At 35.9% G+C, this 24,147-nt stretch overlaps 2 protein-coding genes across 2 annotated transcripts; both read right to left on the reverse strand.

Moving 5' to 3' along the window:
• Positions 1 to 267: 267 nt before the first annotated feature.
• On the reverse strand, positions 268 to 3,677 carry LOC122147382 (transmembrane protein 271-like). The gene has a single exon (XM_042769662.1). The coding sequence runs from the start codon at positions 3,309 to 3,311 to the stop codon at positions 2,523 to 2,525; it is 789 nt and encodes a 262-aa protein (XP_042625596.1). The 5' UTR covers positions 3,312 to 3,677; the 3' UTR covers positions 268 to 2,522.
• An 11,446-nt stretch (positions 3,678 to 15,123) lies between these two features.
• LOC109090486 (protein farnesyltransferase/geranylgeranyltransferase type-1 subunit alpha-like) lies at positions 15,124 to 23,751 on the reverse strand. Its single transcript, XM_042769642.1, has 10 exons — positions 23,519 to 23,751; positions 22,434 to 22,525; positions 22,011 to 22,119; positions 21,261 to 21,365; positions 20,412 to 20,538; positions 20,183 to 20,331; positions 19,094 to 19,156; positions 18,661 to 18,789; positions 17,000 to 17,039; positions 15,124 to 15,469 (listed from the first exon to the last, which is right to left on the reverse strand). The coding sequence occupies exons 1-10, from the start codon at positions 23,650 to 23,652 to the stop codon at positions 15,299 to 15,301; spliced, it is 1,119 nt and encodes a 372-aa protein (XP_042625576.1). The 5' UTR covers positions 23,653 to 23,751; the 3' UTR covers positions 15,124 to 15,298.
• Positions 23,752 to 24,147: the final 396 nt, after the last annotated feature.

Genomic DNA, 24,147 nt, shown 5'->3' on the forward strand with positions numbered 1-24,147 from the left:
TTCTGGTTTTTCGAAATTAAAAAAAAATTTAACAAAGAAAAAGTATGACTTTTGTTAAAGTTTGGGGTAAGTATTATTATTATTTATTTTATTTTTTTAGAAAGAAACTAATACTTTTATTCAGCAAGCAGAGACATTTATAATGTTACGAAACATTTCTTTTTCAAAAGAAATGCTGAAATATGAAACATATAAAAAATATGAAGCAGCACAACTGTTTTCAATAATAATCAGAAATGTTTTTTTAGCAGCAAATCAGCATATTATGAATTATAAATCCATCTCAAATCATTCTGGAGAACATGATCATCAGGTTTTCAGAGCTGCTGTCATTAAAGCAAACAACATTAGGAAAACAGAAGCACTTTCACTCATGGTCTCAGACTTTTAGACCCCATTCTATATCCAGCTCCAGTAACATCTCAGACAAAAGCTTGTCTCTTTAATCAGAAAAAGCCTCAACAGAGGCTTTGGTGTTGTGCCAAAGCATATAATATCCACTCAGAATAATTACCAGCTCAGGCATATTCTCAACGTTTGTAATGCATATAATACCGCAGCTCTTTGAAAATATCCCTGTGACATTCAGTGAAATCTATTCAGATAGACTCAAAGAGATCTTTCTAAAACGCTAAACTGAAATGTATGAATGTGTTTGTTACATTAAACAACCTGCTTTGCTTTGTACACCAGATCAAACTTGACAAACCAAGCAAATCTGCATTTCAAAGACTGGGTTGTTACATATCTAATTACACGCAGGTAGAAAAAGGGTCAAGGAACCATGGCAACATCTGCTGCAGGCAGACATGCTGTCACCTCCCGAGAAGCACTGCATACACAAACGTGTTAGTTAACCTCAACAGCAACATCAGGAGAGAGTAAATACACCTTTTATTCAGAAGCTAAAAGTAAGCAATATGAGAGAAAACAACAGAGCCACACCAAGAAAATACATTTGCATCCCTAGTAAAAAAATAAAATTGGTTTACAGGATTCCCAATGAAACTTCAGTCATAATTTAGTGCTGATGTTAAAGTAAAATTCCTACAGCAATTCTTATTTGATTCTTTGAGTGCTATTTTGGAATTTATGGGTTTCTTGTTACTGGACAATGATGGCTAGCTGTTAGATACTTTTTTGTTGGTCCTGATGGGAAATTCTTTTGGTTTTGTGTTTTTTGTTGGACTATAAAATTGAGATTCTGCACAAATGGACTAAAATTGAACTAGGAAAACAGTCATGACAGTCAAAAAACGAATTAAATAATAACTTCAATGGCTTTAAGTGTTGGTGGTAACCTCCAGTGAATACACTAGATCAGGGGTGTCAAACTCAATTCCTGGAGAGCCCTGCAGAGTTTTGTTCCAACCCTGCTCCAACACACATACCATGTAGTTTTCAAATAAGTCGGAAGGATCAGGTGTGTTTAATGAGGGTTGAATCTAAACTCTAGGGCTCCGGCCCTCCAGGAATTGAGTTTGACAACCCTGCACTAGAGGATAACCACACAACTAGCAACTGACAAGTTGGACATTAACTGCTGAAAAGAAAAGAACTGCATGTTCTCCTATTGCTCTGGAACAAAACAAATGCATAAACATTAATAATATCCCACAGCCAAAATACTGCTAAGCAGAAATTTTTTGTCTGATGGGTAACGCCTGTCATTTTAATGTCGCCAACAGCAATGGCTTTTTGTCTGAAACATCAGGGATGAAGTAATTATAAACAAATCACAAGGCTGAATATAAATGTAGGCTTTACATAATACTTTTGATGTCCTACAGGGACATTTTATCCTGTTGTAAATTGTAATAGCCCTACTGGGAATATTGTTTTTCCTGTTTTGTTTTCTGTTGCCATACTAACACAATTATGATTCTGGTTCTAAATGATTAGTTCTGAATCATCATCATCATCATCATCATCACACACACACACACACACACACACACACACCTTTAGGACATTGACTATAGGAATGAATTGAATCCTGTACATCAGGTTTTAGGATATTGACTAGGGATTAACTGGGAATACAATCAATCAGGAAGGTCAAAAAAGATATGTTCCATGTATATTTAGATAATGCATACTTCCAGTATGTTTACCTTCTAAGATGTTCTTTTTGCCCAATTGGTAACTTATTTTTGTTTTGTGCCCTGCTGGAATACTCTAAGAAATCAAAATCCTTTAGATTCCAAATATTCCAATGGGAATCCTATATACACAAACCTTTGGGATTTAGACAAGGGATGAGCTGAGAATACAATCAGGAGGGTCAAAAAAAAAAAAAAAATGCATGTATATTTAATCCTTTCAGTGCGTTTACCTTCACATAGGTTCGTTTTGTAGTTTATGAACAACTGTAGGATTTCGGTGTTGGCTGTAACCTCCAATTAGTAAAAAGTACATTCGGCAACAGCTGGTCACCATTATATAGAAATAATCAAATCCAAGTTCAGCGTGCCGAATGCGTGATTGTCACTGCAAAACTGCAACTCGGTTCCTCTCCTTTGCTATTTGCTGCTCGCTTCTCCAGGGAATATGTCCTCGTAGGCAGGTGGCAACTCGTTGTGAAGCGGGTAAGAAAACGGGTACGTGTGATTAAGCTCCGGATTTGTGGGCGAATAGCCCGGCAGCACCATGGACGGGTGGCCCCGGCTGTGCACCTCCCCGTCCGCCTCGTCCAACGCGTGAACCACCCCCAGGTTGATATAGGACACCGGCTGGGACTCCGTGACCGCGAAGTCGCGCTCCTCGTTCAGCACGATCCGCGCGCTCCGCCTCTGCGTCCGGCGTCTCCGGTGAAACTGCGCCGTTTGGTAACGCTTAATGATCACCAGGTTCATCAGCCCCAGGAGGCACTCCAGAGTGTTAAGGATAGTGGAGACCACCAGACCCCGCTGGTACACCTTGAGCCGGTCGCACGCCGGGTTTACATCCACAGAGTCCAGGCAATAGTGCGCGTACTTCCTCTCCACCAGGGACACCGTGTCGCCATCCACCACCGCGCCCGAAAACGCCGTCAGGACCCCCAAAAGAAACACTAAGATCCCAAACAGGAAGAAATTCGCACACCTGGGGTTGCCCCGGCAAAAGACCAGCGCCACCCCCATCAGGATCTGCCCGAGAGTCACCAGGATGCCCGAGTAGAACGCGCCGGCCGCGGTGGCCAGATGGAAGTGCGCTCGCACCCTGGAGCCCAACGCGATGCATCTGAATCCCACGACCACAGCGCTCACGGCACACACGAAGAGTAGACTGCTGGAAACGATGGTGCACAGTCCTTTGCCACTCAGCTTCATTATAATCCTCCTCTGCCTCCTTCATCCTCCTTTGTCTTCCTCGTCAGCTCCTCTGGAAGCGCTGTCAGTTGGTGACATGACTCGCCGGTGGTTGCGCTTCGGTTCTAGGATCTCCGACTCACTCTTATTAATTATGGATAGGCTCCTTCTGCGGTAACAGCCCCCTAATTCCAACCCATAGGTTGTGGTCACCTTCATGACCCTTACGCTCCATCCATCCAGTCCCCTAAGGCGATGAAGCGCATCCCTCGCGTTTGATGCTGGAGAGGGTGTCCTCCCTCTCTCGCCGTGCGTTCATGCAGCACTGAGACCGACCTTGGGCTGGAGGCTGGAGATCAACGGGAAGCGATCCGACCCCCTACTGGTCTCACTTACCAACTACTAAATGTGTCACAGAGGCTCGCGGAGTGTTCTGATGTCCCGCTTTTAAATCATCGTCTTAGTTTAAATATAACAAGAATAACAGCGCGAAACTGCAGGCGCTTCAGAAAGTATATTATTCATGACTGTGTTTAAAACTGTGAGACATCATTGAAAATCCGGGATATGTATATATATATATATATATATATATATATATATATATATATTTATATTTATTTTCCTATCTATTATGTATCTATATATATATATATATATGTATATATGATAAGCTATATATATATATATATATATATATATATATATATATAAGCATATATTATATATATATATATATATATATATATATATATATATATATATATATATATTATATTTTGTTTCTTAGCATTAGTAAACCATGGTTTACAATGTCAAATACAATGTACAATGTCAAATAGCCATATACTATGATACAATAGTGTTTATTTTTGTTATTAAAGAATATTTTATCCACACTTTGCAATCCATCTCAATGAAGTTATGAGTTAAAATAAGTTAAAATGCAATGGGACCCCAGACTCTGCAGACAGTCTATAGTGTTTTTAAGTGCTTTAACTACATCTTTATGCACCTATTTGCAAAATGGGACAAAAAAAGTCTCAAAGGCTGTATTCTTCAGAGCAGGACCTTTTTGAATGGTTCTTCAGATAGTCTCTGCATCACCTCTAAAAAAGCATCTGATGTGCAGATGATTCATTTTTAAAGCAGACGTGTCCCGCATGCACAACCACAGGCATCCTATTTTTGGGAGCGCCTTGTGTGTCGCAGCATGTGATGCTGAAAGGTGTTTGATGGCAGCGGATTTTCATCTGCACATACCCCAGAGACGGAGGCATAGACGGAAAATTGACTCTTTGTCTCACAAATGAGCATGTTGCACTAAATCCACTTGAACACATTCTGCTCTGCTGACTGCTGAATTCATGTTATGCTTTCATATGGTATGGAGCCGACAAACTACTATCATCCTATGTTTTTTCTCCACAAAGCCAGGAATCGGAACTTTCCAAATAAAAAAAGAACACATACAGTACAGGAAAGTCTGGATTTTTACAGCTAATTGGTTTGTGCAAGTTGTTAAAATTGTAAAACTGCCACTGGTAAAAGACTGCAGTCAAGTAAAAAACAAAGTTGTAGCAAAAGCTAGTTATCCTTAGTTACAGAAATCATTTTGAATATGCATTAAAGAGAAATAACGAGCTAAAAGTTCATAAGGAGTGACATGAAGTCAAGATGTGAAATTAGGACTGGCAATTTCCGGACTGGCTGATTCCCTCAAGCCCCCTGCAGAGAGAAGGTCTGTTTCTCAATTCCCTGGAGAAACCAGTTTATCAAGCTTATACACACACATTAAAACAGCACAAATTATCCCCAAAAGCTCCAGTCTGAGCCATAGAATCGAACAATTATCTCTGTAATGCTGGTAATCACTGCAATTAAATGCTGATCTGTGTGAGAGGTGGTCTCGCTTGCGTCTCGCATCTGCACCTCATGCCGAGACAAAGCACAACATTCAAGACTACGAAAAATTGTGAAAATGCTTCTGGTGCGATTCCCAAGACACTGCATGTTGTTTTTTAAGCTAAAAAAACCCAAACCAAAACAAAACACTGCTCTGATAGCAACTTCTTTAGAAACATAGAGTTTGGTACACTCTACTACAGTACCTTAACATGATGTGTTTCTGAGTAGAGCAGAATATCTACTAGGAACTGACTGGATTGTGCAAAGTTGCTGTTCCACACCAGAATGAAGCTAGACTTGAATGTGAGTTTGCAGTATATTATTGAAATTGCATTAGCAGTTTTTGCAACATTATTATATAAAATATAAAATTTTGGGGTGAATGAAAATTGAAAATGTACTCACCCTCAGGTCACTGATGATGTACAGTACATGCGTTTGTTTTCTTCATCAGAACAGATTTGGAGAAATGTAGAATTGCATCACTTGCTTACCAATGGATCCTCTGCAGTGAATGGGTGCCGTCAGAATGAGAGTCCAAACAGCTGATAAAAACATCACAATATTTAATTAACATCTGGTGAAGTTAAATGCTGCATGTTTTCAAGAAACAAATCCATAAATCCATTTTAACTTCAAACCATAATTTCTTGCCATAACCCATAATGACGCTTCCTCCAGTAAAAAAATCCATCCCTTGTTGTTGTCTCGCGCCAAAGTGTTTTTTGTGTTTTTTTCTTGTAAACAGTGCTTGATCTGTGCATATTTCTCTCCTGATTTAAACAAGACAATTTTTTATTTTTTCACTGAAGAAAGCAATATTGCTCTGGAATCCTTATGGACAGAGGATTTTAGCCAGAAGCAATATAGTTTGAAGTTAAAAATATCTTGATGGATTTGTTTCTTTCAAACATGCAGCATTTTGCTTTTCAAGACATTAATTGATTGACTGGAGTGTGATGTTTTTATCAGCTGTTTAGACTCTCATTCTGACGGCACCCATTAACTGAAGAGGATCCATTGCTGAGCAAGATGTCATGCTAATTTTTTCCAAATCTGTTCTGAAGAATAAACAAACTCATCTACATCTTGGATGGCATGAGAGTGAATACATTTTCAGCAAATTTTCATATTTGGGTGAACTATTCCTTCAGAAATTGGTAAATATTAACCATAGCCTATATAGCCAAAGTGGTATCAGCCAAGTACTTTCAGAGTTATTTTGATGAAAGATTATGAATACAAACTTCATGTCGACTTTAACCTTTTGCACATGGACATTGAGATGCTGGACATAAGTCACCCTTATACCTGAACCTGTCCTGGCTCACTTCTGTACCACCACCATCCCGTCTGAGTAAAGTTTCAAGGGACTGAGAGTAAAGAACAGGGTTGTGTGTAGATTATACTTCAAGGTTTTGGACATGTTGTCAGCAATATCAAAATATATCTTTCTGCTTCTTAGCAGTAAGTACACCTTGGCTTCATCAACAGTTTCTTTTTGCACCTTTAGCCTGCCAATTGGTCTAAAAAACAAGTAAACCTGCCACATACAGGTCGTTTCAAATTTTCTAACTTTTGTTTTCATATTAAACATTATCAACTGTCAGACTGACAAAAACAACCCAAGGCCAAACAAAACAGCAAAAGACATTTAAATATGATACATCTTCAAAATACTAAAAAAGTAATTTATGAAATGGACCAATTTGCTATATTACATGGCAACAGAAAACACCCTACAATGAACTATATTACTTGGCAGAAAAACTACTTATTCAGATAATAAAACTACCTATTAATTCTGAATTCAGTGCTTACAATACTAGCTCACCCAAAAATTAATATTCTGTTATGTTTACTCAAGAAATAATGACTTTCAAAATGGGTGCAAAAACACCACAAAGCACCATAAAACCCATAAATTCCAAGTCTTAAAGTTCTGTGTGACAAGCAGACCAAAATATACTTAATATTTCACTGATAATCGTGACTTCCAGCCTTTCTGTCTTTAGCATGTTCATGAGCTAAGTGACAATGTCCAATTTGTGAGTTCTTTCAGGTCTTTTAAGCTCTGAAGGATTTACTCATAATCTCATGCAGTCCTCAAGTTCAACCCACTGCCACGATGATCCACTCACAGCAGCCAATTGCTCAATGAACATGAACATTTTCAGTGAATGACAATTAAATTCCAGTTTGTTTCTCACACAAAGATATCATATAACTTGATATGATTCAAAATAAAGCAGACAAAACATATGGGCTATTTTTATATCTGAATACTGCTTTTTTGTGTCTTTTTTACGCTGGAACACTTCAGACCCCATTTATTATATCTGCACTGGAAAAACAGAACAGAACAATTCTGTGTATAGTGTATACACTTCTCTTCTGTCAAGAGCAGATCTCGGCGTTGACTGTTCTCCAGCACAGACACTCATTGGCACATGGCATCACCGACAGGTCTAAGAAACCTAAGGAGAAACAAACAGGAAACCGGAGAGACAGAAGTGCCAAAAAACATAAAAAAACAACAGCGCTCTCACTATTCAAAATCAGGATGAGCAGCACACACTCATCTGGAACAGGAAACAAACTGGAAGCATGCCTTAAAAGCAGAATTAAATGAAAAATACTTCAGTGTCTGGGGCAAGAAAACATCAGATGTTTTAGACATTTTTAGGGTATGAAATGCAGAACGGAAATATAAAATATAACAAATGCAAGTAGATGTATGGGTGCAGTTTGTTAACACAAAACTCTCCCAAATTGCTATGTTATTGTGAGTGGTTCAAGGACATTGGAGTTTTTTTCAGAATTGTAAATAAAGATTGTTGAAGTATGTTTTACAAGAAAATACTATTTCAGGTTTTCTACTTGAAAATTTCAGTTAATTCAATGTGTTATTATTATTATTATTATTATTATTTGTGAAATTCACTAGCAATAATGAAAATTGTTTTGAAGTTAATCTCACACCAAATATTTTTCAGTGTATGTAATAGCTAAAATTATCAGAGTGGTTTTTACATTATATTTTATTATTTAGCAGATGATTTAATACAGAGTTACTTACAAATTAGGATCAATTTATCACACAGGAGACTCACAAGTCTTTAAAATCAAACTTTCTATATACTTTTTTACTATATATTTTTATAGCCTTTACATAGCATTTTTATTTATAATTTTATAAATTTTTTATGTAACTTTTTCTATTGAAGAACCTATGATATGAAGAACCTAAACTGTTATATCAAGAACTTTTTAATGTCCAAACACATAAAAACAACTCGAGAACTCTATACCCACAGTACCGCAACTGCAACTTTTTAGCATGTTGCTATGCAGTTGCTAGGGTGTTTTGATTGGTTGCCAGATGCTGATCAAATAGTTAAGTAACAAAAACTCATAAATTTAGGAATCATTCATATCTGGAGCACAAACATGCATTAAATGCCAAAGTTAAATTTTTAGTGTTATGGGTTTGTTAAAATCACTTACCAGAAGCAATAATAAAAACGATGCTTGACTTAGCAAACATTACTATTAAAGGCCTAATATTGAACTTTTTTTTCAACATGTCTCATCTAAACTAATGATGTGCAGTTCATCTTTGTTATTAACAAAATTCACTCTCAAAAGCAGCAGCAACAACTCCTTCCCTCCATGACACACACTCATTGGATTTGACAGCGCCAAGTCAACCAGAAGGTCAAGCCACAATGAAAGCAGAATGTATTTTATATTGATTAACTGTTTGGACTAATTATATTACAGTGACATGTGACAAAGCTAACACAGGAGGAAGAGAAGAGACAACTCGACTTCCATATTAAACACGAATAAGAGATTATATTCTGAATGCAAGACTACTCTTGTACCAGCAGCACCAAACAGAAAAAATAACTGAAATAATGACTGTTTTCAAACACTCAGACAAACAAGAACCAGACAAACCCTCCCACCACAAACTCACCCAAGTTTGTCCATGTTGCCATGTCAAACCACTCAGACAAAGAGATTTCAACTCCATTTGATGCAACAAGTGGAACAGACGTTTTAGTCAAGTTTTTGGTGTAAATACATATGAGCAGGCAGTTGCCTTCTCAATAAGATCTAGAATTTTACAAGGACAGAAATGTAAAGTGTGAAGGAAGGAAGCAAAAAGAAGAAGACATGACTGTTTAAAGTAACTTATTTTCTATTTCTTCAGAAAACCATCGTGCATTAAAAAAAAAAAATAGTCCAAATGCACATGAAACCAGCCCTATATACACACACAAAATGGTGATCTTAAAGAGATGAAAGGAAATGAAAGCACACATTTGTTCTGTAGAGCACAAAAGAAGATATTTTGATGAACGTTGGGAATCAAACAACACTGGAGCCCACTGATCTCCAATTGTATGGACAGAAAACATTTCTCAAAAGATACTTCAAGATACTGTCAAAAGAAGGGACTTATTTTCCAGTTAATATTATTATTTTTTATCATAAACTCATCATGCACCAGTGCATTAAAACATTAGAAAGCAAAACAGTGATCTGAAGGACCTAAAATGAACCTAAAATCAAGAACTTTTAAATGTCCAAACACACATAAAACCAATACAAGAACCTATATACACCCAAAATGGTGACTTTAAAGGTGCATTAAAGAAAACTACCCAATAATGAAAATTTAACCTCTTGTGGTTCCAAACCATGTATGACTCTGCCTTCTGCAGAAGACAAAAGAATATATTTTGATGAATGTTGGGAATCAAACACTGGAGCCCATTAATTTTACTTTGTATGGACGATGTATTGTGAAAAAATAGAAAAGACATTTCTCAAAACATTTTCTATAAGGTACTGTCAAAAGAGACTTCTTGAGAAAAGCATCATACACTGGTGCACTTTAAAAATAAATAAATAAATTGAAACTAAAACAGTGATCTGAAGAACCTAAAATGTAACATCAAGAACTTTTTGAATGTGTAAACACAATTAAAACCAATACAAGAACCCTACATACAAGCATATTCCAACCAAAAAATTAAAACCCTCTTAAAACATTCACCCTCATGTGGTTCCAAACCATTATGACTTGCTTTCTTCTGCAGAGCACAAAAATAAATGTTTTGAAGAACACTGGAAATCCAATAACTTTGGAGCCCTTTGAGTTCCATTGCTTTGACAAAAACATTTCTTACCTTCTTTACTGTTCCACGAGAGAAAGAAAACCATACAGTTTTGGAATGATGTGAAGGAGTGTAAACAAAGACATATTTTTCATTTTTGGCTGAACTATCCCTTCAAGATGCAAGTGTACCATGATGGCGCTGACTTACATTCAAAGGTATTGCATGAACGTTCACAGCTCCATGATAAAACACATTCATAACAGACCAACAACAGTGCGGCCTCCCACCCTCCAATTTCAAACTGTTATTCATCTCCGTCTCGGATGAGTTGGGGCTTTATGTTCTTTTAGTATTCTCTCCCTGAGCTCGACAACAGATAAAGTTAACCTGCCCACCAACAGCTGCATTCGATACTTGAGATCTCATCCATGCACACACAGACATGGCTTTATGATGAACGCCTAATGAAGCAACTTTTACCCCAGTGTCACCTAGCAACCATCATCTCCATTAAGTATCAAAGATTAGCTTGAGGAGGACAAATAAAAATCATATAGCTGCTTGGTTTGCATAGCACAAACATTGTGAAGAAAATGTACTGTATAAAGCAAAAAGTAAATGTATTTATGAAGCCTTGGAGTCTCACGCACACACCTGTGAGGCAGCAGGGAAGGTGAGGAGCTGTCTGACTCCTGGCATCACTGTATGTGTCGAGTAGCAGGTCTTGGCACAGGCTGCAGTTAATAATGGATGGATGTTATTTAGACGGGAAACAGCACAAGGCATTTCCTCCAGACCTCCTCTGATGAGTTTCTGCCTCATTTAGGATCATGTTCCTGGCGTTTCTTGTGGGAACTCTTTAAAGCTGCCTGAGATATGTCTCGCTTTCTGTTGCTCTCCATTCAGATGGCTTCGGTTCTGTTGCAGTCTATTGCCGGATGGAAAGGTTATGAAACAGACCATGAAATTCAGCCGCACATGTTGTCACCTAACACAAATGACTGTAAAATCCTGTCATGGCGTACTTGCAAATTGAGGATTTACAGTATGGAATTGGTATTAGAACCACTGGGGTCTGAAGAGACAGGATTAATGTGGATTTGTACTTCATTAAAGCTCTGTGTCCCTGCGGTCCCATGTCTGGTTATGATAAAGGCCGTGTGGGACTCACAAGGGTGATATATTTTATCTCATTCCATCCAGCCTTGTTCAACCAAGGTTTTCATCTGCTTTAATGGATGCCTGTTTATCTGAATCTGACAAATGACACTAAGTCTGCTGGAGTGGTTGGGAAGCTACAATCTGTTCTTTTCTATGCTTAACTTCAGAAGCCATGGGGTGATTTTAATTGGCATACTGCATATTATTCTTTGAAAGAAAGTATGGATGGAATACTAAATGTCAAGTGCATCTTTGAGCCTATATTTAGTATAAGTAAAATACTTAAGTACTGTTTAGTTGTCTTGAAATTGGTGACTTGAAGTGGTTAAAAAAATTATTAATGGCTATGGAGGTAAGTTATTGATTATCAAGAATACTATTATGATGTCGTTTACAAGATAGCATCGATAGCTATGTAGTAAATGTTAGCCTAAACAGATAGTGTTTAGTTAGCATTTAAAATATATAATGTATAATTACGTGGTACTCTCCTGGGACTAGGCTACCAGGCTATAAATGTATGTTGTTAAATAGCATGAAACTGTATGTTAATGCTGCTTTCATTATTATCATATTGCAATTATTTTGTTTCTCAGTTTCTGATAAGAACGAGGCAGGAGAAGTTTCTGTGAGGGTCTCAAGAGTCTCTACCTACATATATATACCACAACATCAAATGAGCTTCACTGGAAGTTTAAGAGCTGGCTTATCTTTATGCGGGAGTTCTAAAGAATGTCAATTAAGTATCAAACAAGCTCAAAAAGAATCTTGGTGGTGAAGTTAGTTAAACTGCAACCCTGTTTATAGCCATCTTAAACATGCAATGTAATGATGTCAAATGACAACAAAGTGGCATGTAAAAATGTTTGTTGCATACTATTTCATACTAAATAGCTGGCAGTGTAAAGAATAGGCTATATATACCTCACAGTATGCTTATATTCCATAAAAGTAAACAAGAACAAAATTATAGTTTATTTAAAAAGACTGTTCTAATGCGATCAAAGCCCTGAAAAAGAAAATAAAACAGAATAGAAAAAGACAGAACAACATCTACAGCTTTAAAGCGGCCAGACAGTCCCAGGGGCCAAATCTTCCAGTAACTCACAAGCCGGTCACTGTCACTGGGGTAATAGCCATCACCGTCACCTCCCTCTGACATCTTGTCGAACACCAGAAATCATCCAGCTGCATCTAAACCTCATTCCTTTTAAGTTTGCCTGAGTGAAGATGCAGCAAAGTTCAAACAAAAGTTACCTTTTGGTGCGCTCCTATCCTGGGCTCTTCCTGCTCTGTATTCTGCAGCTCTTTCTGTGTTATTTGGAAGTCATTGTTTTCTTCTTGCGGATGGCCTGTCTGCATCTGGAAATGCTTGAAATGAGATACAATCCTCTTTGCTCACACTATAGTGCATCTCAATTAAGCTCCAGAGCTCTTGTCGAAGCACACTCACGTACAAGAGCCGACTTGGCTGCTCTTTAATTTCCAAATTTGCAGTAAAAATATTTTGGCCGCAATTTTTCTGTTTTTGTGACCATGATTCAGTGCAGCATTAAATGAAACATCTACACGCATCCGATTTGTGCTTAAACTCACCCCAACAGAGCAGTTCTGTAAAAACTTGGACTTTTCATTATGATTCTCAATTCTGACTTTGTTCTCTTTCTCCGATATGCTCAATACTGTAATGTTCTAATGCTACTGTGGGAAGGTCTCATTGCCAGGGCTCTGCACCATAAACACTTCAGATCCTGCCATGGGGCTCATCTTCAGATGAATGCCCTTGAACAAGGATCATTACCCCCTTGTACTTTAGGGAAGCCGTCCTGCTTTGACCCCGGTCTCTGCCTGCAGATGTCTGCTGAAGTTAGAGTTAATCCAGCCTGTACTCAGTAACAAAAACTGACACATAATAACAAACAGTAGCTTAAGATAATGAAGTAGAAATATCTTTCACTTGAAGCTATAGAGGAGAGACTTTTTCATACCTGTGCCACCCTGACAGCAAAGCAATGAGCTATCGAAGCCTGTTTCTGCCACAGAATAAAAAGCCTGTTTGACTTTTTTCTTGCACTTCCAAGTTTTATATCTGGCCATTATGATTTTTTTTTTTTTTTTTTTTTTTTAAATTCAAATTCTTAGTTTACATCTTGCAAGTTTGTTTCTCCCAAAGAATAAAAAAGGTAATTATGACTTTTTATCTCTCAATTCCTTTTTTTCTTCATAATTGGATAACTTGCATAAACTTGCAATTCTGACTTTTTCTCAGAATTGGGAGAAAAGTCTGGATTGCGAGATAAAAAGTCACAATTAATTTTTTTTTTTCATGGTGGAAATGGGCTTACATAAGCTGCTCTTAACGACGATGAGTGTTTAAATGTTCAATGAACTAAATGTTTTTTTTTTTTTTTTTTAAATGACAAAACATGTTTTAGAATGGTCAGGTTTTTCTCCAGTCTTGAAGTCAAAACAAACAGACATTGAGTGTTTACATGCAAAATCACTAAACTCGCTCACTAGGAGCATTTGCACAGCAATTAAAATTGTTGTTCATGACCCTTGTTACCAGAAATGAACTATTATTGGTAAAAGCAAATGACTTCAGGTGTCTACAAATCGCTATCAGTCAAATAACACTATTTATGCTCACCAAGGCTGCATTTATTTGATTAAAAATACAGTAAAAATTAATATTGTGAAATATTGTTACAGTTGATTTATTAATTTTGAATACATTTTAAAGTGAAATGTATTCCTGTGATCAAAGCTGAATTTTCAGCATTATTACTCGAGTCTTCAGTGTCACATGATCTTTTTAAGAAATCATTCTAATATGCAGTTTTGATACATGTGCTGCTTAATATTTTTGTGGAAACTGATACTTTTTTGTCAGGCTTCCCTATATAGAATATATAGTTTATATAAATATAATTATTTTGTAAAATTATCATTATCGTCTTTACCGCCACTTTTGATCAATTTAATGCATCCTTGCTGAATAAAAGTATTAATATATAAAAAAAAAAAAAAAAAAAAAAAAAAAAAAAAAACTTACCCCAAACTTTTTTAACAGTAGTGTACATACAAAAGTAAATTGTTGTTCAGCCAAGCATGTTCATAATTCTTTTTCCAAAAGATTAAGTATAATGTTGGTTAAGTATCTGCTAAAAATGGCATTAAAATCTGAAACCAGCCTAAAAAAAAAAAAAAAAATCAAGCACTTAAGGCAATATTACTTGTATTGTAAGTCTTCTTGTAACAAGTCACTTTCAGATCTTATATCAACTAGGAAATGTAAGACAAAGAAAATAAAAGTCAATCAGCCTTAGCATTAACCATTATTATTTCTGTACATACAAAAATACAAAAAAAAAAAAAATTGTGTACAGTGTCTGTGTGGGGTTTGTTTGTTAATATCAGAAGATGATTTGGTTTGGAGAGGGTTGTGACTACACCTGAAGCATGTCGGTTATGTATTCGCTTTGATAAATGACACTTTAAACATCTGAAAACTTAGATGGTAGTCTAAAAACATAAGAATGCGAAGTGTGTAAGGGAGGAGAGAGGTAAAGATGAAAGGGAATCAATGAGTGGTATGATTAACTGCCAAACTCCCACAGTCCATTTCATTCAATCTCAGCGTGTTTAAGCATATGGCTACTTAGATTTTTACGCCGTTCTTTGACTTACAAGCACTGCTGTTAAAGCCTGGTTGTGCACACCCAAGCACTCATACAAAGATAAAGAGTCTATCATGTCTCAGAATTTCTTCTTGCTCCAAGCATGTGTCCAGGTCTGCGCTTCTCCTCAGGGGTCACTGGGCTCCGTGTCGGGCTGCTGGGATGATGAGGGAGGAGGCGGGTCAGAGGAGGAGGCAACTGGGTCACCTGAGCCATACGTGTTCTGGAGAGAACGAGACACGTAATTCCAGTATTCCCTTCGAATGGTGTCCTTTTCCTCAGCCAGTAATTTACAAAGCTAAAAAACAAACAGGTGTGAAAGGGTGAGAACAACCAAGGCTCTTTTGCATCAATGGAGACAGCAGAGATGATTTGGGGGAGAAATGGAAATGATGATAAACTCCGAGACACTTAGCGAACACTGTACATAATTCAGACAGTGTAAAACAACAGGGGAGTGAAAGTCTAAACGCAGCTCTGACATTTTCCCATGTAAAGAGTGCCAGCATACAAGTAGTGAGACGGCCGTCTCCCTCTGAGCAGCAGTAAAAGCCAGTTCAGACCTTATGAAAGAAAATCTGCTGGTTGTGCTCATCAGTATTCTGCACTTCACAGCCTTACTGAAAGGTCTCCAGCTCGACCTGCTGAGGAATTCTCTAGAAGCACAGGAGAAACGAGCAGAATCCTCTCTAGAGCCTTTCGAGAATTGTAAGGTTTCCACAGTAGAACCCACAAGAACCATTTTAGAACTCTTCTAAGGGTTCCACTGTAGAAACCATTCCAAATATTCTGGAACCATGTTCTGTGAAGTTGCACAGAAGAACCTGGTAACCAGGTAAACTTAAGACATTTTAAAGACCCTTTTAAGATGAAGAAAAGAAAATTTAAGGAATAAATAGAAAGGGAACACAAGAGACCAATAATGTCTCTTAATGTGAATGTCTAGGGAGCAGACAATGAGTTATATTAGTAGCACTTCAGTTTGAAAATACAACTGCCAACCAATCCATTACTTTTTAATTAAGGTTACGAAAAGAAAACAGATCTGCTTTGCATCAAATAGAATAGAATTATATTTTATTTTTTTTCTGATCTCACGGCAAAAAAAGTGATGTTTGCACAATATGATTTTTTTATTAAAATATCCAAAAACCACTAGAACGGTCTTTTTGGTTATACATACATATACATTTTTTTTATGTTTGTTTGGGTGGGAAAAGTATTTTTTTTTTTTTTATCCAATAAATATATATTTATTAGAGTAGGAAGGCTTCACTCTTGTTTTGAATTACACATTTTTTTTTTTTAAAGCTGTGATAACTAACACAAAAATATTCATTTCATATCCATGGACGCTTTTCCTCTGAAAGCTTTCATATGCGTGTGAGTCTGACTGCAGCTGAAAGGTTGAACCAGTTTTTTAACACATACACATGCAGGTGGCCTCAATTTCAAAACAGAATATCATTCTCAACTCCATCATCATCATCATCATGGCGGCACACGATAAGAAACCCACAGCAAAGAAATCTCATTAACCTCAACACAGATACAACATCCGCAGATGTGCAGAGGAAAACACAAGGCGGTGTGTCAGGGGGGGAATAATGAGGAAAATAATACTTTCTCTGTCCTGATTTTCCTCCCTTTATGGTGGAACCAAGCTCTGTGATGTACAAAGGAAGCCATGTAATGTTTTATATTCATTTTGTTTATTGGTATGGAACCACAGATCAATTATTAATTAACATCTATTAAAGTTGTGTTGAGTTAATATTTAAAGACAAGCGCTTTCAGCTAAAGACAGAATTAAAAAATCTCTAATTACCTTAATCACTGGTTTGGAATGATGTCTATTTTTTTTGTAAAAACCAAAATACTGTTATTTATTAGTTTGTTTGTGATATAGATATCTGTAAGTGTACCTACAAGCTAAAAGAGATGAAACATAATCACTAGACCAAAGGCTTAAACCACGTATTCTTTATGAGAACACTTTACATGTGATACGGGCTAATGAAATTTTTATGATAAAAAATTAAAAAAAAACACTCTCAGAGTTTGAGTGTTATCCATCATAAATTGCTCCTAACGGAGTACAGTACTTGGATATGGGCACATTATGTAAGTTTTGTAAAGTTTTACAACATCAGTTCTGCTTCATTAATGCTTTGATGATTGTTTAATGATTAAAACCACAATAAATACTGTTATTCACCTTAAAGGCAGCTATTTATTGCGGTTATTCATACAAAACTGAAACTATGTTTACATGCAAATTAATATCAATACTTGGTCATACTCTGATGTATGCATGAAGTAAATGCATTATTTAACACAACTGCCATATGACTGTATACAGGTGAGTAGCAGAGAAAAAGTGTGCATAGTTTATTTGGGAAATTTTGATTACCTGGTATATTCAAACTTTTGAAGACCTCTGTGTCTTTTTTAGGAAAAAAAAAAAAAAAAAAAAAAACCTTACAGGAACTGTTCACCCAAAAATGAAGATGTACTCACGTTCAGGCAATCCAAGGCAGATATGAGTTTGTTTCCTCATCAGAACAGATTTGTGGAAATGTAGCATTGCATCACTTGCTCACCAATGGATCCTCTGTAGTGAATGGGTGCCGTCAGAATGAGAGTCCAAACAGTTGATAAAAACATCACAATAACCCACAAGTAATCCACACCACTCCAGTCTATCAATTATCCATCAATCTTGTGAAGTGAAAAGCTGCACGTTTGTAGGAAACAAATCCATCGAGACGTTTTAACTTCAAGCCATTGCTTCCAGCCATAAAAATACAAGTCTATAATCCATAATAATGTGTCCTGCAGTGAAAAATTCATCCCCTGTTGTCCTCTCACATCAAAATGCACTCACATATTCCTTTAGAACTACTGTATTATGGACATTTTTCACTTGTAAACTCGTAAACTGTGCATATTTCTCTTTTTTATTTCTCTAAGACTTTTTCACTGGAGGAAGCAATATCTTGGATAGAGGACTTGCATTTTAGGACAATGCAAAAGTTTAAGTTAAAAACGTCTTGATGGATTTGCTTCTTACAAACACTTTTGTTTCACAAGACATTAACTGATGGACTGGAGTTATGTGGATTGCTTGTGGATTATTGTGATGCTTTTTATCAGCTGTTTGGACTGTCTTTCTGACGGCACCCATTCACTGCATCACTTGCTCATTGGGGAGCAAGTGATGTAATGCTACATTTTTCCAAATATGTTCCCACAAAGAAATAAATAAACTAATCTACATATTCAATGACCTGAGGGAAGTACATTCTCAGCAAATTTTCCGTTTTTGGCTGGAAATTATTTCTTCTTTAATACGTATCTTAATACAAAAAAACCGATCTTCATATAAACATGGCTACTGATTCCTATGTGCTAAATAATAGCTGATCTCCTAAAGAATTGTTGTTTGTTTTCTTTTTGTTGGTTGGTGGATGTGTTTGTCTCCAGAGCATCTTCGTTATATCTTCGTAGAGGTCGACCAGGAAGGCGGTGAGATATGGAGAACTGCATGTGTCCTGAAGCTCCGTCACCTGTTCCAGCAGTCCAGGGTATGAGGACAACCCACCATCCTGTAGGATCCTGAGTCACAGAACAGATGCTTTGAGACAAATCACAATATATATGTTTGTTTAATTCATGCATATATTATATTTGTATTTTTTTATTTGTATCATGAGCAAGAATAATTATAATACTTTTTTAAAGTTGATGTTTTTTTTTTGCTAGTATATAGTCATAAACATTCAGTCAGGCTCTTCAATGAAAACTGTGTTTGTGTGTTCTGTGGTGAGCATCTGCCATCTGCTGGTCTTATGTTTGAAAGTACAATCCACAGAAAATTGGTTGACATTACAGGATGTTTATATCTGTTTGCAACACCCACCCATTTAAATAGTTCCAAGCGCTCTCGTTGTGAGGAGCTTTCTTTATTTGTTTCAGGGTGTACCTAAGAGAGAAAGACAGAGAGAAAGGGAAAGAAAGGCACTGCATGGTTTTAATTGGCCATATTTGCTTTTCAGTAATAAATAATAATCTTAATATGTAGATTCTACAGAAGAAGTTTCTTTAAAAGCAGGTGGAACCAGATGAACATTTACATGTTAGATGTCTTGTTACACAACAAGCAACCACGCTAGCGTGTTCTTCAGAGAAGCAGCTTTAAGTAATTCATATGAGCAGCACTGTGACTCTCTAGTAATATTTTATATATATTTTATATGATGTAAATTTTTATTCATGTTATTGAAAGGCATGGTTATAGAACTAGAAACTATTATTATAGCCTGTTTCCATAAATAAAAATGTAATTGCAATTTTTATCTCAAAATTATTTTCTATCTGAGTTTATATCTCACAATTCTGCCTTTATTCCTAGCAATTCTGATTTTTTTTCTTTCAATTAATCAATATGAATTCAGAATTGCACTATAACAAAAACTTGCAATTCTGAGAAAAAACTCTGAATTGTGAAATAGAAATCTGCAATTGCAAAGGAAAAAAAAGTCAGAATTGTGAGATAAAAAGTTGCAATTACCTTTTTTTATTTTATTTTTTCCATGACACAAAAAAAAAATAATAATAATAGAATTGCGAGATGTAAAGTAAACTTAGAATTGTGAGGGAGAAAAAGTATCAGGATTCTGATTTTCTATCTTGCAATTATTAGTTTATATCTTGCAATTAAGACTTTTTGTTCTCATAATTGTGAGAAAAATCTGAACTGTGATAAAAAAAAAAGTCTCAATAACTTTTCGTTAGTGTAATTTTTTAGATGCAGTACCTGAATAATCACTCAAATGCATAAACCAAAACTTTGAAAGCCTGAGAAACATGACATAAGAGTTAAAATAAAGAATAACCAAAAGAAAAATTTAATTCAAGGCCAATTTTTATAACTTCATGTGATCATTTGTATATTTGCAAAGCTTTTTAGAGCAAAAAAGGCTCTGATTTGGTAATGAATGAGACTCACTGCACTTCTCTTTCGAGGATGGCAGAGTCGGAGTATCCACTGGTGTGACTTATGACAAAGTGTCTCTGATTCCAGGCAGAGTTATTTCTCACGTCCTCCTCTAATAGTTCCTCCACATACTCCAGCTCTCCATCCCACAGTTTATACTCCTGGGACACACAGAGTCGGACCATGAACACGCATGCAGACCAGCAAACGGTTACACACCACACTGGATCTGGATCTGTACCTGCATGACCCACTGTCTGTGCTGCCATGCGTGGTAGTTCTTGGCATCTTGACTAAGAATTTCTGCTACGAACTGCAGCTCTTCAGACGGGTCGTTCAGCCACTCCACCACCATCCGCCTGTGATGCCTGCAGATTTACACAAATTGCTTAATAATCAATAATAAATAACAGGGCTTGATTTGTATGTACTTAAAAAATGGCTTTGTTGTTTTAGTATCACTGAGATGCATTTACAGTTTTTTTTATTAATACTTGGATTAGTTTTTCTTCTTAAATTTTAAATTTTTAATTTTCTTTTCTTTTTTTTTGTGTGTGTGTGTATGTGTGTGTGTGTGGGGGGGATATGTCTATATAGGTTTTATTAATTTTTTATATCCGTTTTAGTTATAGTTGTTTTTTTTAGTAAATCTGGCTTAATTAGTAATGGATGGTAACTGAATTAAATAAAGTTTTTTGTTTTTTTTTATTTTTTATTTTTCATTTATTTTTTTTTTAATAAAAATTTTTTTTTTTTCTAAAAAATTTTTTTTAACAAATCTACAACAAATTAAGTTTTTTTCTGATTTAGTTTTTTTTGATTATAATACACCTGCTATAAAAACTACTTTCACATAGAAATAGGTAGTACATTTCACAAATAATAACAAAGAAACTTTGAAAAATAATTTTTACAGTGTGCAAGTAAAATATGACAGATTCTGGACACGCTGCAAAACTAATGTAAATGAAAAACTCCTAAACGTCAAACATTTATAATGCTTATTATTATTAGTGATGTTTGCTAAGGAACGCATGACTTTTACTCAAACTTCACACTTATTTGTACCAAGAGGTGGAGGTAGACTTACCAGACTTGGTAGTTCTTGGGCTGATCCTCAATGATGGCTGTGATATACTTCATCTCTTCTCTCAGGTCTTTATCTAGAGCCTGCAGTAAAACTCTCCTGTAGTGCCTACAGACATCAAACACCACACTTTCATGAAGGATGCAAGTGACTTGCACTGACTTTGTAACTTTTTGCAGACCAAAGCAATCAGAAGACTTGCTGATTTTTAAATTTGTAGCCACTGCAGACTTGGTGTATGTGTTATGTACACTAGCACTCAAATGGTTGTTTTGAAAATAAATTAATAGAATGCATTAAATCTGATCAAAGGTGACAGTAAAGACATTTATAATGTTACAAAGTGTTCTATTTCAAATAAATGTTGTTTTTTAAACTTTCTATTTATCAAAGAACTCTTCAGCATACAAATCAGCATATTAAAATGATTTCTGAAGGATCATGTGACACTGAAGACTGGAGTTATGATGCTGAAAATTCAGCTTTGCATCACAGCAATAAATTACTTCTTAAAATGTATTAATATAGAACACCGTCATTTTGAATTGTAATAATATTTCACAAAATATATATATATATATATTTTACTGTATTTTTGATCAAATAGATGCAGCCTTGTTAAGCATAAAATATTTAAATAAACTTACCAAACCCAAACTTTTGAATGGTAGTGCATTAGGTTTGCCAATAAAATTAATCAGGACCTAACATATTCACATTTATATGATAATTTAAATATCCCGTTATACTCACCATACTGTGTAATTTGCAGCATTGAGTTCGATAGCTTCCGCGGTCAGTGCAAACGCTCTCTCACTCTTCTCGTCGTTCTTCAGGAGCGCTCTGAACATGTCAAACACGTCTGTGGACTGCAGATGAAAAGTGTTTGTCTTAAATGAACTGATAACACACAGCGAGTAAAACAAACCCTGGCAGCATGATTGAGTCTTGTATCGCACTGAATTGGTTTCTTTTGTGATAATTACTGCTGACTATACATTATCCCGTTACTTGCATGATTACGTAAATAAATGAGCATGAAACAGGGCAATGGATATGAGTTGTGGAGTGATACGAGAGACATGAAAGAACTGAGAAATCAATGGTCTGAGACGATGATAATGTGTGATACTAAAAAAGAACTGTTGTTGGTTCAAGCTTTATTGAATAAAAGACACTTACATTTCTCTGAATAAGCTATTTTCACGACAGGGTTTGGTCCATCATCTTGAGGAACAGGTTCTAGATCGGCCCACTCTTTTCTGTCCCTAAAATAGAAAAACAAGCACATTAAATTATAGAATTGCTAGTTAAATAGTCCAGGCATTTCACCAAGACTTCATAAAATTAACCTCAAGTGATTTAGTTCATATGCATCTCTTGAATGTGATATCATTCAAGATGACATGATGACATTTAACCATTGAGTCAACCGAATGAATCAATAAAGAAAAAGGTTCATATGAATCTCTTAATTCGTAAAGACTTCTGACAGTCTTATTCAGTTAATTTGAATCGACTGGAAAATGGTTGATAGCATCTATAAAAGCTTTTTGGGCATATTACTTTAGGCTCAATTTTCTTCAACCTCTTAGAATGCATGAGTCAATGAATAAATGGTGAAAAATTACCCTCAGAAAAACACCTTCTGTATAGTGGCACCTGTTAATTTGGGATTAAACAGACTTTTAGAGTCCTGGTCAGGATTTAAAAGACTCCTTTAGCCCAATATTACGTCTTTAGATGTGAACAACTTCGTATATGAAAACTGCCATACGAAAATATCTAATCTAGTGTTAAATTGGGATGAAAAGACTCCTTTAGTACTGCTCTACACAGATTGTTTACATCCTGTTCAATTCTCTTGATTCGGTTCATATGAATCATTTTGACGTATTGATTCTGCTCACGTGATTCACTCAGAGAGCTAACACCAAAACACATCTGTAGTGATTATAGAGGGTTAACCAAGGATTATCCTATTAGCTTAAACTTACTCAAGTTTTTAAGGCATTTTGAATTCACGTCTTGAATACGCTCAGGATTCCGTTCATGTGAATCACTCATAAACAAAGCTAATACAGCTGCCTGCACACTGAAGTGGATTGCTTGTATGTACGAGCCAGATGTCATCTAAAACGTTATTATAAGCAGATGTCCCACATAATGAGGAGAAGATTAAATAACTATCTCTTATTGAAGTGATTAGCCGCACACACACTCATTCACAGTAATCATGCTAGGCTAGCTGCTAAACTCACCGGTAGAAGATATAACCTCCTTTAACAGGCTCCTCATATTCCATCTCCGCCTCCTCTACAGTGTTCTCCTCTTCTACTCCGTCCTCCTCCAAATTCTCCGCCACAGGGTTGGAAATTTCTTCAACAGAAGACATTATAGAAACTACACCTAGATAACTGTGCAGATGGAGAACTGAGCTGACAGTGGAGTGAAGGCAGACACGTCTGATCCTGAACGGTTTCAAAATAAAAGCCTGTCACAGTCGAGTAGAACAGAAACAGGACATAATGGTGAAAACAAAAGTGTAATATTATAAAACAATGTAATCTAATCGATACATAAATCTAATATTATACATTTATTAATACACACACACACTTTATAGTAATTATACTACGTGTATGCTCATATTATTAATTCTAAATTAAATTAAATTAATTTTAAATTAATTCATTGTTTTTTTCTTTTCATTTATTATTTATTTTTTATTAACTTTTATTATTCATTTTCCCCATTATTTTCATTAAAACACACACTCAAAAATTACATTTGTAATATAATTTATATAATTTACATTATATATATATATATATATATATATATATTGTGTGTGTGTGTGTGTGTGTACGAAGACGACTTGCTGAAGTTC

This window comes from Cyprinus carpio, chromosome A14 (assembly GCF_018340385.1).
Source record: "Cyprinus carpio isolate SPL01 chromosome A14, ASM1834038v1, whole genome shotgun sequence".
Classification (NCBI taxonomy): domain Eukaryota; kingdom Metazoa; phylum Chordata; class Actinopteri; order Cypriniformes; family Cyprinidae; genus Cyprinus; species Cyprinus carpio.

What these genes read in the sequence shown, in the direction of transcription:
- LOC122147382 (XM_042769662.1), bottom strand. Translation starts at nt 3,311, where the DNA reads ATGAAGCTGAGTGGCAAAGGACTGTGCACCATCGTTTCCAGCAGTCTA.
- LOC109090486 (XM_042769642.1), bottom strand. Translation starts at nt 23,652, where the DNA reads ATGTCTTCTGTTGAAGAAATTTCCAACCCTGTGGCGGAGAATTTGGAG. An exon ending in TTATTCAGAGAAATGTAAGT is followed by an intron (nt 22,120 to 22,433) that starts GTCTTTTATTCA and finishes TGCAGTCCACAG; the next exon opens with ACGTGTTTGACATGTTCAGA. An exon ending in ATCCTCGAAAGAGAAGTGCA is followed by an intron (nt 19,157 to 20,182) that starts GTGAGTCTCATT and finishes TTTCTCTCTTAG; the next exon opens with GTACACCCTGAAACAAATAA.